The sequence below is a fragment of the Seriola dumerili genome, unplaced genomic scaffold (assembly GCF_002260705.1).
Source record: "Seriola dumerili isolate Sdu_G_001 unplaced genomic scaffold, Sdu_1.0 BDQW01000081.1, whole genome shotgun sequence".
Lineage (NCBI taxonomy): Eukaryota > Metazoa > Chordata > Actinopteri > Carangiformes > Carangidae > Seriola > Seriola dumerili.
In genome coordinates this window covers 4146924-4163036 of record NW_019174336.1, presented here as the reverse complement: position 1 = coordinate 4163036, position 16113 = coordinate 4146924, and the positions used below count along the sequence as shown (strand labels likewise).

The 16113-nt window shown below is 39.5% G+C and overlaps 1 protein-coding gene across 1 annotated transcript; it reads left to right on the top strand.

Moving 5' to 3' along the window:
- The first annotated feature begins 4787 nt into the window (after positions 1–4787).
- LOC111221121 (complement component C7-like) lies at positions 4788–15571 on the top strand. Its single transcript, XM_022744455.1, has 18 exons — positions 4788–4868; positions 4993–5054; positions 5250–5325; positions 6868–7009; positions 7315–7459; positions 7585–7723; positions 8876–9004; positions 9160–9403; positions 9697–9810; positions 9964–10130; positions 10832–11060; positions 11292–11463; positions 11838–11925; positions 12101–12233; positions 13254–13445; positions 14519–14615; positions 14734–14915; positions 15071–15571. Exons 1-18 carry the CDS (start codon positions 4803–4805, stop codon positions 15247–15249), a joined length of 2556 nt encoding a protein of 851 aa, XP_022600176.1. The 5' UTR covers positions 4788–4802; the 3' UTR covers positions 15250–15571.
- The last annotated feature ends 542 nt before the right edge of the window (positions 15572–16113 follow it).

Genomic DNA, 16113 nt, shown 5'->3' with positions numbered 1-16113 from the left:
GCCGGCGAGCTCAGGGTTAAAAAGAAAAAACACAACCCGCAGATCTCAAGGAAGGATGACTGGGACATGAGCAGACCTGCAAGCACGCTTTTTTTTTTATTTTTTTTTATTTTTTTTTTAGAAACACTGAAGTCACTCGCAAGAAAACAAAACGTTGTTTTAATTGAATTCTTTTATTTTGCTGTATAGTCATTATTTTCTGTCAAATCTGGTCTCGAAGCTACTGCCACTATGCTGAATTCCTGATAAAAGTAGACAACATTAGATTTTTTAAGTATAAAATAAGTATAAAAATACAGTTTATTTATATAATAATCATCAGACCACTGGTGTCAAACTCATCATACATCATACATCATTGTGCACAATGAAGCTGAAACATCATGGTGAAGGAACAATGAGCAAAACACAGTATTAAGTGGAGACAGGGACGTTGAATTATGATGCAAGGCGGTGAAGGGTGTGTGTAAGCGGTGTCTGCATTTTTCTAATCGGAATTATTTTTGCTGCAGTGTTTTAATTTCCTATATTCATATCGTTCTCTCTTAGCCAATTTGACTGCACATATTACCCCGATAAACATCCTTAGTATATCCAGCATTATATTATTCCATTTGCTTTTGGTTTCTTTCTGTTTTATAGCTGTCTTTGTGTTTTTTGTTTCTACTGTGTATAAGGGAAAAAATGTAATTCGCCTATATGAGTGCTGTCAGTCAGACGCCCATGAGCACCCGTGGCCTTATCTGAAGTCCCTGCTTGAAGTTTTAAAAATAAAGAAAGATTCCTTTAGTTTTAAATGTTGGCTGTGTTTACCAGGACCAAACTTCTTCACTGCCTTAGAAAAAGAAATATGAAAATAACAATGGCTGTCCGTTTGTTGATTCAATTATGTTTTTATGGCCATTTCTACAGGCTTTGTATCATATTCTACAGGCTTTTTGTATATTGCATCTAAACACATGCTAGTCTTCTATAATTTACTTTATTTTTATTCCCTGCCTATGTTTTTATTGTCTATTTTACCAATGTATTATCCTTCTATTATTCTTACGCTTGCTGCATATGGAGAGATGTCACTACAGTTTAGTTGTATGAAAGTACAATAACAAAACTCTCTCTTGAAACGTAATTCTGTCAAAATGTCTGTCCTGAAGAAGTATTCAAAATCTCTGCCCTCATACACTTCATGTTTAAACTGTGGTGCGTTCGGATCAATAATTGTGGCTTTTACTGTTGGAACAATAACCACCATATTCCACAAGGTAAAGTCCTCCATCTATAACTGAAGGTGGTTAAATGTGAAGTAGAATGTTTCCCTGTGAAATGTAGTGGAGGGTCTTATCTAGCTTATCATTTTACCTGTATTGTATTTGTACAGTAACTCCATTAAGTCTGTTAGTTTCACCTGTATTGTAAGGTGCAAGTTTTGTTTATGCCCCATGTGCCAAAACTATTTTCGGAAAGAAACTATGATCAACCGAACAGGGGTTGAAAGAAAATCATTTAAAATTGAGCTCAACTACTTTTTTCTTCTGTCAAACTTTAAATATTATCGGTCTACATGTCAGGACACTGCTCCTCCACTCTCTCACAGCAGGCGGCCTAGTTCCCAGCCTGTGCGGAGTCACATTTCAGTACGTGTTCAGTCAGTAGTACATGTGAGTCTCACCCGCTCACATGTCTGCAGCAAGTTGTTTTAGGCGTTGAGTCGTCAGACCACACCACACACAGGCTCTGAGGACCACTCACACACTCTCCACATACTCTGCATAGCAAACGCACACACACACACACACAGAGACACAGACACACGGTCTCCCTCCAGGAGTTACTCTAACCTTAACCATAAGTGCTACTTGCCTAACCCTAACCCTTACCTTAAACTCAACCTTAACCCAGGCCCAGCCTTACTAATCACTCACTCGGAGTTGCGTTTGTGTCCACCTGATGAATGTGACTCTGTTTTTGGTCTCTACAAACTTGGGAGAAAAACATGTGGCTCTTCAGCAGCTAATCACTCCATGTTCACCAGCTAGTCGCTAACTTTGTGTGTGTGCTGTTTGGGCAGGTTGTGCACCAGAAAACAAAACCAAAAAACAGTTATCTTTGAAGTTGCTATAAAACTCATCACAAGTCAGGTGGTTGTTGTATTATTAATATGATTATTTGTGGGTTTTGTCACTATGAGACTATGCAACCCCTTTCACATACACAAACATTGGTTATTGCAGCTTTAAGTTCAAAAACAAACTGGTGCCTTTGTGTCTCCATGGCAGTTTTATACTGGTCAGGGCTGGACAGTAACAAACTACATTTACCTGACTACTCTACTCAAGTATATTTTTCCAGTATCTGTACTTTGTTTGAGAATTACATTTTTGGAAACTTGTTACTCTTACTCCACTACACTGAAAAGAAATATTGTAGTTTTGACTCCACTACATTTCTATGAAGCAGAGCTTTTAGTCAGCGGAATTTATTTTATTTTATTTTGAAAATGGGATAGGTCATGTGCTGTGTTTGTCACTGGAAAAAAAACTATCACAGCCAACTCCTGTCAGTCAGGCGCCCATGAGCACCCATGGCCTTATCTGAAGTCCCTGCTTGAAGTTTTAAAAATAAAGAAAGATTCCTTTAGTTTTAAATGTTGGCTGTGTTTACCAGGACCAGACTTCACTGCCTTCAAAAAAGAAATATGAAAATGACAATTGCTGTCTGTTTGTTGATTCAATTATGTTTTTATGGCCATTTCTACAGGCTTTGTATCATATTCTACAGGCTTTTATTCTACAAGTTCTTTGTCCACCTCTGATACTGGTGCATGAAGAGCTCATGAATGTTGCATTTGATTATTCATTATCTCGCTCCCAGGTGATCACCTTGAAATTGATTTATCACTGAAATCCACTATTTATAGAAGATGATCATTTCCATCTTTACCACCTCACAGTGGTAGCTTCAGGGCACTGCGGCAGACCACAAGTCTATAGAGCAGACCAAAATAAGACAGTCAGACACATGTTTGACGTCATGATCCTCATTAGGTTTCTGCTGATATCTGAGCTCTTATTGTCTTGTGTGTGGGAAGCAAGGTCATTCCCTGAATCCAGATTTTCCAACCAGGACTGGCCAGCAACCAAACTCAAACTCAAACTCCAAACAAAAGTTTGGAGTATTTTGAAATAGAAATGATTCATTTATTCATTAATTTCACTTCATTTTCAGGTGGAGATGCACACGTGTTATTGTGTGAGTGGGGAAATGACTGAGTTAAGGCAAAAAAGTTAGTATAGATATGTAAAGTAAAAAAGAGATCATATGAATCTTACAGCATTCCCAACCACACACAGTACACACACACACACACACACACACACACACACACACACACAAACACACTGCCTGCCTCTAAACATGTTGACATACTGAGGAGCTACAGTATGAGATCAGTGTTGTGGCGCTGGACACTACAGAAGAAATGAAGTCCCCACTAAAGGGCAGCTACACCTGGGCCTCTGAGGACACCCAGCTCTTTACTGTAATCCAGTCAGACCTCTCCAGTCATCAGCTGGTGCTTTTCTGACTGGACCTATAGGATGAGATCCAGATCTGGTGAGGGTGCTTTTGTTGACTTTGGTCCTTTTATCTGAAACAAACCGCATGAGATCTGTCACAGACAGTGACAAAGCCGTGACTCTCAGCTGTGTCACATCTGTCACAGCCTGTGACAGATCTCCGCTCTCTCTAGCTGTGATTCACAGCTATGTTGTTTTTAAAAGAAAACTGAAAGTTTCTCTACTTTCTGTAGATGTGAGGTTTTTCTGTGGTTTTTTGGTTTATGGCCGATATTTATTTGTCTTCTTTTCTTTTGTCGCTGTTGCATTTTCTTTACTGGAATGAGATGAAGTCTACATGAGTAAGTGACAGACAATAATTAAATACTCATCATGTTTTCAGTTGTGCCCAAGATGAAAAGAAGGGATTTCAGAAGAATTTAAGACACTAAAACCCTATAAACACTAAGTGGCAATGAACAGTATGTGTGTACGTTAATGTGTATTAGTTTTTTTATTTTGTGCGTCATTCTTCCTATTTGACCTAAGTTTTTCACTGTTTTCCCTTCAAGTATTAAACAATTAAACACAAGACTGAGAATAAGGTGGTTCAAATATTGAAAAGATGGAAACAAAGGGGGGAGAAGCAGTAGAAGAATATCTATCTGTATATTTGAGCTCAGATTTTAAAATAATAAAACAAACCAAAAATGTTAATATAACTATGAATACTGCTCTATAAATAACTCTGGATGGCTTTGAATAAAGATATCGTGATCCTGGCTGCAAATATGAAATGTGGATTAAATTAAAACTAATAATAGGTCAGTATTACAGATGAAGATGTGTGTTATTCCCATGTGTATTCATGTTTACACAGCAACAGGGTCAAACGCATGTGCAAAAATAGGATTTTTCTGACCTTTGACTAAAGCGTGCAGATTCTGACCGCCTCACTGAGGACAAACAATTGTGTCGCAACATCTCCCGTCATGCTTCTTTACGCAAGATACAGCACTTTTTTTTAATGGGCTGACTGCCGTTGGACAAAACAAATGAGCAAAACTAAATGTGACAGGACTTGGACTGAAGCTGCACTGGAAAAGAACAGAGTCTCCCTGTTCATGACTCACCGTGTGAACGGAGGCAGAGCATATCTGGTTCAGACTTGATGAATACCAGTTTCCTCATTGTGGGAATTCCTGAACTTGGGGTTCTGTTGCACAATCGCCTTCCACTGCTGATTATATGACCCTGGATGTTAGGGTGCTGGACCAGAAGAGAAGGTTGGACTCTGAGGAACACATCATGAAGGTTGCTTTAATATCGAAAAGTGGATAGTATCGTTTTAGTTCAGTCTGTTTTCATCATGAATGATCTTATCCTATTTTTTAATCATTTAGACTGAGTAAACTGTCTTCTTGATTTTTGTTCACAGTTGCATTTGGCAGCAGCTCTGTCTTCTTTGGTGTCGTTGCTCATCTGTCTGTCTCCAGTTTGGTAGGTATTGTAAAATTTTCTTTTGGCTTAAGGTTGTGTCGTAGCAGGGGAGCATCTTTTATTTTATCTTCCATTGTAAAACAGGGAATGGTTACATAAACTGTTACATCACTGGCGCCGTGGTTCATAAACATTCACTCGAGAGAATAATATAACATAAATGTTTTTAATTATGTTAATGTCCATTCCTCTCAGCTGTCAGCAGCCTGTGAACTGCAGATGGGGGGCTTATGGAGAGTGGTCTGAGTGTGATGGCTGCACCAGCACAAAGGTACTTCAAAGCAACACACACACTAATATTTTACTTATGAGGATATTGTGTATATTTATATTTGTTGCCTTGAAGGTGTGGTCAAAACTTAACCCTAAACGCTCAATGCCTTTAACCTACATCATTTAAACCCTTACTGTAAAACAAGTTTGAACAATAAGATACAGTAAATGAACCAACTTTGTGGGGACCCTGGTTTTACTCACAGATGACAGGCAAGTCCCCACAATGCAAGTGTGTGAACAGGTTTTTGCTCCCACAATGCAGTGGGACACACAAATTATTACAACAATGGCCAAACGTCCAAAGGTGTCTGATGGTCGTGATGTCAACCTTTTTAAATAAATCCACTGAGCAGAGTGTGAATCATGCTGTAGGTTTAATCTGAAGGCCTGGTCACATCAGGAGGTAGCACGGCCAAATTGATTGTTGATTTTTTTTCTTTTTTAGCGTTCTTTTTTTTTCGTTTCCAGACATGTCTTAAACTATGTAAAAACCCTCTGCTATGATTCATATTTTCTTTAACATGGTTTTCCCACATAAAAAAAAAAACAAATAATCAAAAACTGGGGCTGGAAGCACATCTACTGTTACTTCCTCACTGAGAAAGCTGGATTAGGTTTTGAGCCCCGCCCACCACTGCTGCTAACTGACAGGTGAAACAGCAGAGAGTATCAAGATGGTGAGCAAGTGGCTAGTAGTAAAAGAAGAGTGATATGAAGCTGCTATAGCGAGCCATCAGTGACCTCTGTTGGTCAAAACAAACACAACACGAGACATCTGCCTGTCTGATGTCTCTGCTGCCCACTCACTCTGTCCGGCCTGGTTTTAATTCACGATTAAAAATGGGGACATTTCCGGGGACAGCTCCAGCCAGGAACAAGACACCCAAAACGGGGACTGTCCCTGGAAAATGGGGACATCTGGTCACCCTATGATAATGCAAACTCTCAGTCTCTGTACTAACAAGGTTTCAGGTTTATGTAGCCCCGCCCCCTGTCCCCACAAGTTGATGAGATTGGTTCTGTAGTTTCATGAGGTATGACACCCTCACTGTATGAATCTGTTTTTATGAGACTGTAACTGGTTCACTGTAGCTCCGTCATGGCATTGATGGCCTTTTTCACTCGTGATATGTCGTTCATTATATAAAAAACATCATGGACATTTTAATAAGGTTAAAAACTTGATTTTCACCGGAGGAGAGGCCTGAAAATGGAGTTTGTCAACTTGGGTCGGGATGTAATGTAGAGTCTCTTGATATTCAGACGGGCTCACTAGAGTGATGAAATCAGTTGTTTGTATCTCCAGATTGAATCATACTGTCAAAATCTCTAAGACATCTAATAGCAATTGTCTCTATCTTTAAAAATAAAAGTACAACTTCAGTCTTCAGTCTCATAACAACTCCACAGCTTGAAGTTATTATCATTTGGGACCTGAAATAGAGCCACCACAATGGTCAGAAGAAAGAAGAGAAACTGATCATCCTTGCATTTGATCTCTTCTTTAACTCAATGTGTATAATCGCTTCCTTTTCAGGTGCGTACTCGCCACGTGCAAGTGTATGCCCAGTTTGGGGGTGTGCCATGTTCAGGAGAAGCAACACAAACACAACCGTGTGTCCCACAGAAAAGATGTCCATTGGAAACAGGATGCGGAGACAGGTTCCGCTGCACCTCCGGTATGTGGCAACATACTGTATATTGTATCACACTAAAATGCCTCAGATATTTTCTCATATTAGGAAGAATTTCTATTTCAAATGACAGCAAAAGTTCCTCTATACATATTCATTTATTTATTTATTTACGTTCTTTGGGGTCAGTTTTTCAGGGTTAAAGTTAAGGTTAAAGTTTTTGAATATATATATATATAATTCAAAAAACTTTACAGATATAATAATCCATATTATTCAATTTTTTTCTCTCTGTAAATGATGTCTTTTGCAATGTGGAATGAAAACGTATTATTGAAACCCTGATGCAGGTCAGTGTATCAGCCGCTCTCTTCTGTGTAACGGAGACCAGGACTGTGAGGATGGTCTGGATGAGAGAGGCTGTGGCCAAGACAACAGCCAGTACTCATGTGACCTTCACAAAACACCTCCCAACTCTGACTTCACAGGCAGAGGGTGAGTCACTCCACCACCACCAGGAAACTGGGTCCTTACTATCTACTTGCGAATGAGTATATGTCATGCAGACAACTGTTGGATAAGAAGTCCATCAAATTGATTTGTTGTATCCCGTTTTACAGGTATGACGTGTTGACAGGGAAACTGAGAGCAGGTGTGATCAACACTCTGAGCTTTGGAGGCCAGTGCAGGAAGGTGTTCAGTGGTGACCACCAAGTCTATTACAGACTGCCACGGAACATCCTCCGGTACAACTTTGAGGTGAGTTGACCATTTTGAAAAAAAGCACAGGTGTAATTGATAACAGTAAAAATGAGTGCATTCCATTTAGTTGAGCTAGTTGCTGGGTCGCTGCGATGACACTTGATGAAACTAAACCATGATTAACAAGATAGTGTAAGGTTTTGGTGTTGATTCATACTGTATATTGGAGTTAATTTTATTCAAATATATGTTCATTGTTTATACAGTTTACTATTTACATATTCATGTTCCCACTATTATTATTTACATATTGACAAGTTTAAATATTTACACCTGCATCTTTAAAAACAGTTATAGTAACCTCCTGAATCCATCTCTTTAGTTTTCCTTTTAATTACCTCAGTCTAAGGCCTTCTTGCCTCTGATTGGTCAGTTTAGTGATATGTGACTTAGAGACAGGAAGTGTTATCGTGATGTGATCAAAGTGTGGAGAAAAGTAAAGGTGTCGCTTGAAAAGTCAATCATCCAGCTGTTTCTTTTATCCATCATGTTACTATAATAGTTTATTATGAATCTCATTACATATCATATTTACTTATGTGTTTTCAAAAAGCAAAATAAATACAGTGTTATTCCAAACGTTACTGGTAATGTATGCTTGAATATAGAAATGTATTTTCACCACAATTTTTTTCTAGTAATTTTAGGTTACTGTATTTTCTGCATAGGGAGAACTGATCTTTGGCTAACTCATGCACATTTATGGAAATAGTGTGTTAATACATCCTAGGTCCCTGTTAAATAAACCAATATAATAACAAGAGTCTACAGCCATGCTAACAGCTTTGTAAGGCTTATGTCAGCATGCTAACATTAGCAAAATGATAATGCTAACATGCTAATGTTGAGGAGGAGTTGTGTTTACCAAGTCAGCATGTTAGCATGCTAGCATTTGCTTTGTAGTGTTAAACACAATGTACAGCTGAGGCTAAGAATCTCACTTTTGCAGGTATTTTGTCATAAACTAACTAAAGTTTTGATCTGATGACGTGCTAGATGACTCCAGGGACCATCAATGTTATTAGAAGTCATTCTGAGGGGAACATGAATGCTTGAGCAAAATTTTAAGGCAATCCATGGAATGGTTGTTGAGTATTGGGTTGGACTGAAAGCAAATGTTGAACGTTGCTGCCTTTGTTTGTGCTGCAGGTGAAAGTAAACAATGATGAGAATGATGAATCCTACGAAAGCTCCTGGTCCTACATGCAACACATCCAGTCCAACGCCTTGGTGGGACATGACCGCCGCACCTTCCACAGAGATGTCACTGAGTCTAAGGTGACGACATAACCGCACAAATAGCTCATTATTTTGTAGCCTCCTTCTTACTGTAAGTGTTGGACTAACTTTAAGAATGACTTGCTGTCTTTAGGCCCTGTCACTAGCTGGGTTAAAGGTCTTAATTAACCAGTCTTACCTTCTCTATCTTGCAGGCCCACAGATTGATAATCCTGAAGAATAAAGTGGAGCTGGCACAGTTCCAAAACTCTGCCCCCCAGTATCTTACCCTGGCCGAAGGCTTCTGGAAGGCCCTGTCCTCGCTGCCGCTCACATACGACTACTCTGCCTACCGCCAGCTGCTTCAGACGTACGGCACACACTACTTCTCTGAGGGCTCCCTCGGAGGCGAATACCAAGCCTTGTTGGAGATAGACCGTCAGTTCCTCTCTTCATCCAGTAAGAGCGTTTGATTTTTTTGATTGACTTGATTCAGCATGTAAAATGTAAAGGGGTTGAATGTAATGTGCTATATATTTAGGGGATATTGTGAATTTGTTTTTTTGCATGGGTTTTAACACATAGTATTGATGTTAATAGCAACAAAAGCTTGAAAATTGTGACTTATTTAAGCATTTAAATAAATCTTACATTCTCTATGTGCCAAAATTTGGTGTCAGCCAGCTGATATTTTGAGCATTTTGAACTGTACTGAGTACTAAATCTGTTGCTCTTGCGTTGCTTGTGTAAAGATACAACAGACTTTGAGTACAAGAGGTGCTGGAGGAAAGTGAAACGCCGTTTGTTCAGGAAGAAAGTGAAAACTGTCTGTGAAAAACTGACAAAATCTTTATCATCCAGCCATGGTGAGTGAAAGCCTTCATATATACACTTTCAAACCACACAGTGCAGAATCAAAGAAATCATTTATTTCAATTGGATTTGAATTGACGAAGTTAAGCTTGACAATCATATACAAACTGGATTGAGCTGTAGTTTTTATTGTCATTTTTCCACAGGACACAATGTAAATAAGATGCCCATTAAGGTCAACATTTTTGGTGGAGATCTGTCCTTCATAGCTGCTCTGTCTGTTCTGGATCTGGAAAATCCAGAAGCTAACGGAGAGGTCTATGATAACTGGGCTTCATCTGTCAAAGACTTCCCTGATGTCATAGACCAGAAGGTATGAGAGTCGACACAGCTGATTATATCTTACTGAACGACCGATTGATTAAAAGGCTCTTTTTTGATATTTTCTATTTCCTATTATTCCCCTTACCTTTGCTTGCCATACATGTTGATTTTGTAGTGATACATCATGATTGTAAAGCAGGTCTAGGTCTTATATTAATACTGTGAAATTATTATTGTGTGAAATTAAGTATCAAAGTGCTCAGTCCACAGGGAAATGCACACAGCCTGTATTCAGAAGCCTTAAAATGAGCCGTCAGGACTTCTGTAACTTTGTGATGTCACAACAAAGCAGTCACTGCTTTCAGCCACACCCCAAGCCCCTCCCAACTGGACTCACCATCCAACCTACCAGGACTTGGTTTCTCTGAGTGTTTACCTGAAATCTGCTCTATTCTTATTGCTCAGAAATCAGTCAGCTAATCAGAAGAGAGGCTCAGAGCCTCCTCTCTTCTGATTGGCTCACTGACCCATTGTTACTAGAGCTCCAGAGAGAAGCCTGATGGAGGAGATGTAAAACTACATACAGATGGTTGGTTCTTAAAACTACAAATATATCTTCTTATGGATCAACACTTCAAATAAAACACAGGAAAATACGGGATCTTTAAATTCCTTGTCTAGTAGTCACTGTATTTCTTTGTGTTTTCTATCTGCTCATTCGGAAACTCTAAACTGTAAATTGTTTTACAGCTGCGTCCTCTGTATGAGCTGGTGAAGGAGGTCCAGTGTGCAGGTTTGAAAAAGCTCCACCTGAAAAGAGCCACAGAGGAGTACCTGGTGGAGGAGCATCCCTGTCACTGCCGGCCCTGCCAGAACAACGGAGAGCCGCAGCTGACAGGCTCCGAGTGTAGCTGCGTCTGCCGGCCGGGAACCTCCGGACGAGCCTGCGAGAGTGGAGCTGTGATTGGAGAGCAACCAGGTAAACAAAAGTATTTTGCAACATTTTTATTTAGTCTCTCATTTATTCTCATAAGATCTGTATAAACTTAACAAATCAACTAAACTAATCAAATGATAAGATTTTAAAATGATCAAAAGTTAAAGGGGTTATGTTGAAGTTTTATGTTACCATGGCATCCAGTCAGCGCGACCAACTCCTTCACATACGACACAGAACACAAAAGAGAATCTTTGTGTTTTTTTCTCTTAGGGGTGATCCACGGCAGCTGGAGCTGCTGGTCATCCTGGGGATCTTGTTCCAATGGTCAAAGGATGAGGACTCGCAGCTGCAACAATCCCGCGCCCAGCAGAGGCGGCCGCTACTGCACTGGATTGCAAGAGGAGCGGAGTCCTTGTGAGGAGCCAGAGATCCAGTATTTACAGTAAGGACATGAACACACAACAACTTGTTTGTCATGCAGTAGCAGAGCAGACACTTTCCCTAACCCTAAATCTGTCAAAAGGTTTTAACTTGAAATATGAAGTTTATCTTGTACTAACCACATTTGTTACAGAATGGGAGATTTTTGCCTTCAAAGCTTGATTATAAAAAATGCACATACCTGCATATTTCATTTATATCTTCATGACCACAAAAGAAATGTATTGTTGATATCCTTAATGATTTGATCATAGTTATGGATTTGAATGTGATCAAATCAAATGATCATTTCTTCACAGTCTAATCTGATCCAAACACTTTAGAAGTATCAGAGATGCTTTTTGAGAGTTTTCTCATTGTAAACTGTGTGTACAGGAGGATGGAGCCTCAGTGCTTCAGTCTCTCTGTGACTCCACCTAAAACATGTGGTCCACCTCCTAACCTCAGGAATGGATTTGTTGAGGTGAGTCTTCAAAAGTGATATTTCCATTATTGTCAACTTTGGCTTTTTGTTTTCAGACACAGAAAAGGTTCCAAAACTGTATTAAACTTGTAGCTCGTTTGAAAAGAATCTCTTCTGTAATTAGTTTCTGTGTTAAGTTTTATCTAGGTGATTAAGTGTTGTATTTCTTTCTCAGAATCCAAGAGATTTTTACCAGGTTGGAAGCATAGTGGAATACTCCTGCATAAGCGGCCATCACCTCAGTGGAAACGCTGTGTCTCGGTGCACTGAAAACCAGAGGTGGACGACAGAAACAAGGGTTTGTAAAAGTATGTCTTCGCATTACTAAGAAGAATTGTTTTTTTGTTGTATCGTTTGTTTAAAAGCAGGATATGTCACTATAACAGATTTCAATTAAATTTAGTCTGAAGCTGGCCCATAGGCCAAGAAGCAGGTGAAGTAAGACGAGACAATCAGCATGATTGTCTGTCACTGTGTCTTTTTTATGCAAATGTTGATTCATTTGCAGGTTACCCAATTCTATAGATGTTATACTGCTCAATCTTGTGCACCCACAAGATATAACTGTCTAGGAATAGAGTTCCACAGGAATGAGTCCTAAAACCTTGAAACTAGTTAGCATTTAAGCACTTCCTGTTACCTCGTTCTGAAGTCTCTGGGTTTTCTGAATGGGTTTTTGGTTAGATGGCTGAAATAGGGATGTTTTATTCTAGGCCATACAATACATCAGTAAATACCCCAGTCCTGATTTCTTTAAGCTTTTATGTCTACATCCTTACAAGTGTCTAAATAAGACTACAGAGGTTGTTGGGGACGTTAAACATCATCACACTGAACATGAAAACCAATCTACTCACCAGTTCACCTTTACAGTCTTGTTGTGTTTATACTTGCGCTCTTAAAAAACTACAAACTTTGTGAGAGGAAAGGCTTTTGTAGGTAAGAGCTAAATCAAACCACAAGTTGGAAGTTTAGCAGTGGTGACGTTAAAGTCATGTGACCGTGGTATAGTTGGTTTATAGCCAATTATAACATTAGCTTTTTACTTTTGGAAATTGTATGTAGGCTTCAAGAATCATAAAAGTTGTGTTTATTTGTTAAGATTATCAAGCTGAACAAAACGTGTAAGTATGCTTATTTTAGTAAGCTTATTTTCTGCAGTAATTCAAAGGAAAAAAAATCCTATTGGCTTTTTGTCGAGGGAACCAGGGTGAAACTAACTTCCAGGTTGGCCTACAGAAAAACGCCATCCCTGCGGCACTCTATCACAATATTTCTAATGTTTTCCTCACTTCCTCTTGCTCAAAATTCCTCTCTTCCTGTCCCAGGTTCCACATGTGGGATTCCCCCTCTCACCGGTGATGTTATAGCCACACCCACCCAAGCAGCCTATCAGATTGGAGACAGTGTGTCTCTCTCCTGTCCTGCGCAGTCGGTGCTGGATGGTGAAGTGTCAGAGATCCTATGCAACCCCAGTCTGCAGTGGTCTCCCTCTCCAGCAGGCGCTCGTTGTAAAGCAGGTACATTTGCTCTCATAATCAGATGTTGTTGCTGTAAAGCGTCAGGCGGAGACTAGCTGACAGCAGATGGACAAAGATACAACTCAAATGAGATGATAATGTTGCTCTGCGTCTGCTGGATGTGTAAACAGGCTTCTGTTTGCTATCATGTTAGCCAGGACAACTACATATGGTGATAATTTCAAAGAGAGTTGTGTGTCTGTCAGCATGTTTTGGCATTTTTCTGCCCACCAGTGACCAAAAATCACTGCCGCCTCAAAAGAGCTTAGCCTAATTCTTCCACTCGATTCCACTCTAACCCAAACTTAAAGAAATGGCTGAAAAATAATGTACATAGCACTTTTCATGTTATAGTAATTTGTGATTGTATGTAGGATATGAATAAATCGCACAACTTCTTTTCTATATGACATTCTCAACTTAGTGTGTCTATCTATATCCAAATTATCTGAATGAAACCTAGTAACTGATCTTTTTTGGCAACTTGGGGGCAGGGAAACAAGCTGTGAACACAATGCTGATATAGTATCACATTTTAAGTTGATGTGGCGTGTTAGCAACAGTTGCCTTCTGCATATTCAGCAGATACACGTTGAAACAATTCCATTTATTTGGTGTTGTGTTTCTGTCCATCTTTTCAACGGAAGTCTAATATTCACTCTCTTTTAGCTTTGTTTCTGGTCTCTACCAACTCCTGGGGGAAATATCTGGCTCTTCAGCTGCTAAGTGCTCCACTATGCCCTACTGTTAGCTAGTTGCTAGTTTCGTATGTCTACTTTTTGGGGCTGAGCAGGTAATGTCAAACCTTCGGAAACTGAAAACAGTTTCCTGCTGTGGCCAGAAAATGACGCTATGAGACAGTAGAGAAGGAAAACCAAAACTTAGCTTAGCTTAATGTTGCTATAAAGCTCCACAGAGCTGAGGGGAACTGCAGAGTTGAGTGATGATTCTTTTGTTCATCACTACAAGCGAACCCTTTATCATACAATTAGTCAATTGGTAGTCACTTTACAATGGTGTTTCTGAGGGGTATACACAATACACTAATCAAGCTTTCTATGTTTTCATCTCAGCTCCTACACCTCCCTCTCTTCCATCCGGCCTCAAGTGTAAACTGTGGGAGAATGTAGGAAAAACTGGGTGTGTGTGTAAAATGCCATTCCAGTGCTCGTGAGTATGACGTTTGAGATTTATTTCCACATTTTACAAAGGAAAATGTCCAGTCTCAGTTGTAAAAGCACAATAATAATTGAGATACTGTATTTCTTTTTATATTGTCTTCATGTAGGACTTCTCTGCAGTTGTGTACCAGATTTAGCTCAAGCCAAGCCCGTTTATTCAGCGTCTGTCAGCTCGGGGCTCTTCGGTGTTTGGGACGGAGCTTCACGTTGGCCAGTGACAGCGACTGTACCTGGCCAGAGGAGACATTCACATCCTGCGAGGCTTGCAAACCAGGAACAGTCTGTCAGGGTGAGTCTGCTGGACTTCATTACAACTTCATTTTTGTAGTTTTGTTGATCATTTCTTACCAAAATAAGACCTAAGTTTTAAAAAAAGAAAAGAGAAAAATCCTTTCATCCTTTAACATGAGTGTGTGACTACTATCATTACTTTTTCATTTCTAGAATCAGAAAGGAAGTGCGTATGCCAAAACACGTCAGAATGCCATAAAGACTCCGCCCCCCTGTGCGTTAACTCTGGTGTGGGCAGTGTTGCCACGACGATGAGCGAATGCGAGGTGGGGGCCAGACGGTGTGCTGGGGAGCAGATGAACGTGATCGGAATTGAAGCTTGTCCAGAATAAAGAAAGTGGTTGTTTTACTCACTGTGAAGTATCACACTGGAAACCGGACAGATTTTTTTTTCTCACTGACATGATTGTAAATAGAAGCTAATGTCTTTTCTTAACTTGAATGATGTAAATAGGCTCCTCTGCCATCCTGTGCTTTCTTCCTATATTTGTCATAGAGGACCAAGGGCGTAGGTTTGGTCTCAACATTGGTAGGGACACAACAACCCAGCCATCCCTCCAAAACAAAGAGGAATTTTTAATGCTTTCGACTGAACGGTTTATTAACATGTAAGATCTGTATTTACATTTAAATAAAAAACTTTACACAATAACAGATCAAAGACTAAAGGAAAGTAAACTTTAGGAAATAACTTGTTAATGGAAAAGTGAGAAAAAACGCATTTTTATATTCAGTAGGCCTACAAGTGTTGTAGTTCCCCTTTTCCCCTTGATGTCACATTTAACAGTAAAATATAAAACATAATCCAGTGATGCATCACTATTAATAATCTAATAATGTAAGGCTAGTGATGTTAGGTAGCTAGCAGGTATTTAATGTAGCTACAGGCTAGACAGTTCACTATCTATTACTTCCTGTGGAAAGTGAAAAAGGCTCCTGATGTCTCTTTTTTGGTTGCATGATATCTACAAAGTACAAAACGTGTTGACACTTACAAAATTAAATTATGTGTGCTGTGCAGTTCAGACAATAGAGGAAAGAGAGTCATCTCAAATACAAAATTTTCACCCATGCTGGAGGTCTGAACTAACAGCACTCATAACTTCACTCAAAGATTGGTAGGGACAATTCTGTACTCCCATATGCAAATCTATGCCCAGGTGGAGACGGATAACTGACAACATTTGCTTGAGAAG

Coding starts and splice junctions, on each gene's coding strand:
- LOC111221121 (XM_022744455.1), top strand. CDS start 4,803: ATGACCCTGGATGTTAGGGTGCTGGACCAGAAGAGAAGGTTGGACTCT. Junction 5,326..6,867: donor ATGGCTGCACCAGCACAAAG/GTACTTCAAAGC, acceptor CTTCCTTTTCAG/GTGCGTACTCGCCACGTGCA. Junction 7,010..7,314: donor CAGGTTCCGCTGCACCTCCG/GTATGTGGCAAC, acceptor ACCCTGATGCAG/GTCAGTGTATCAGCCGCTCT.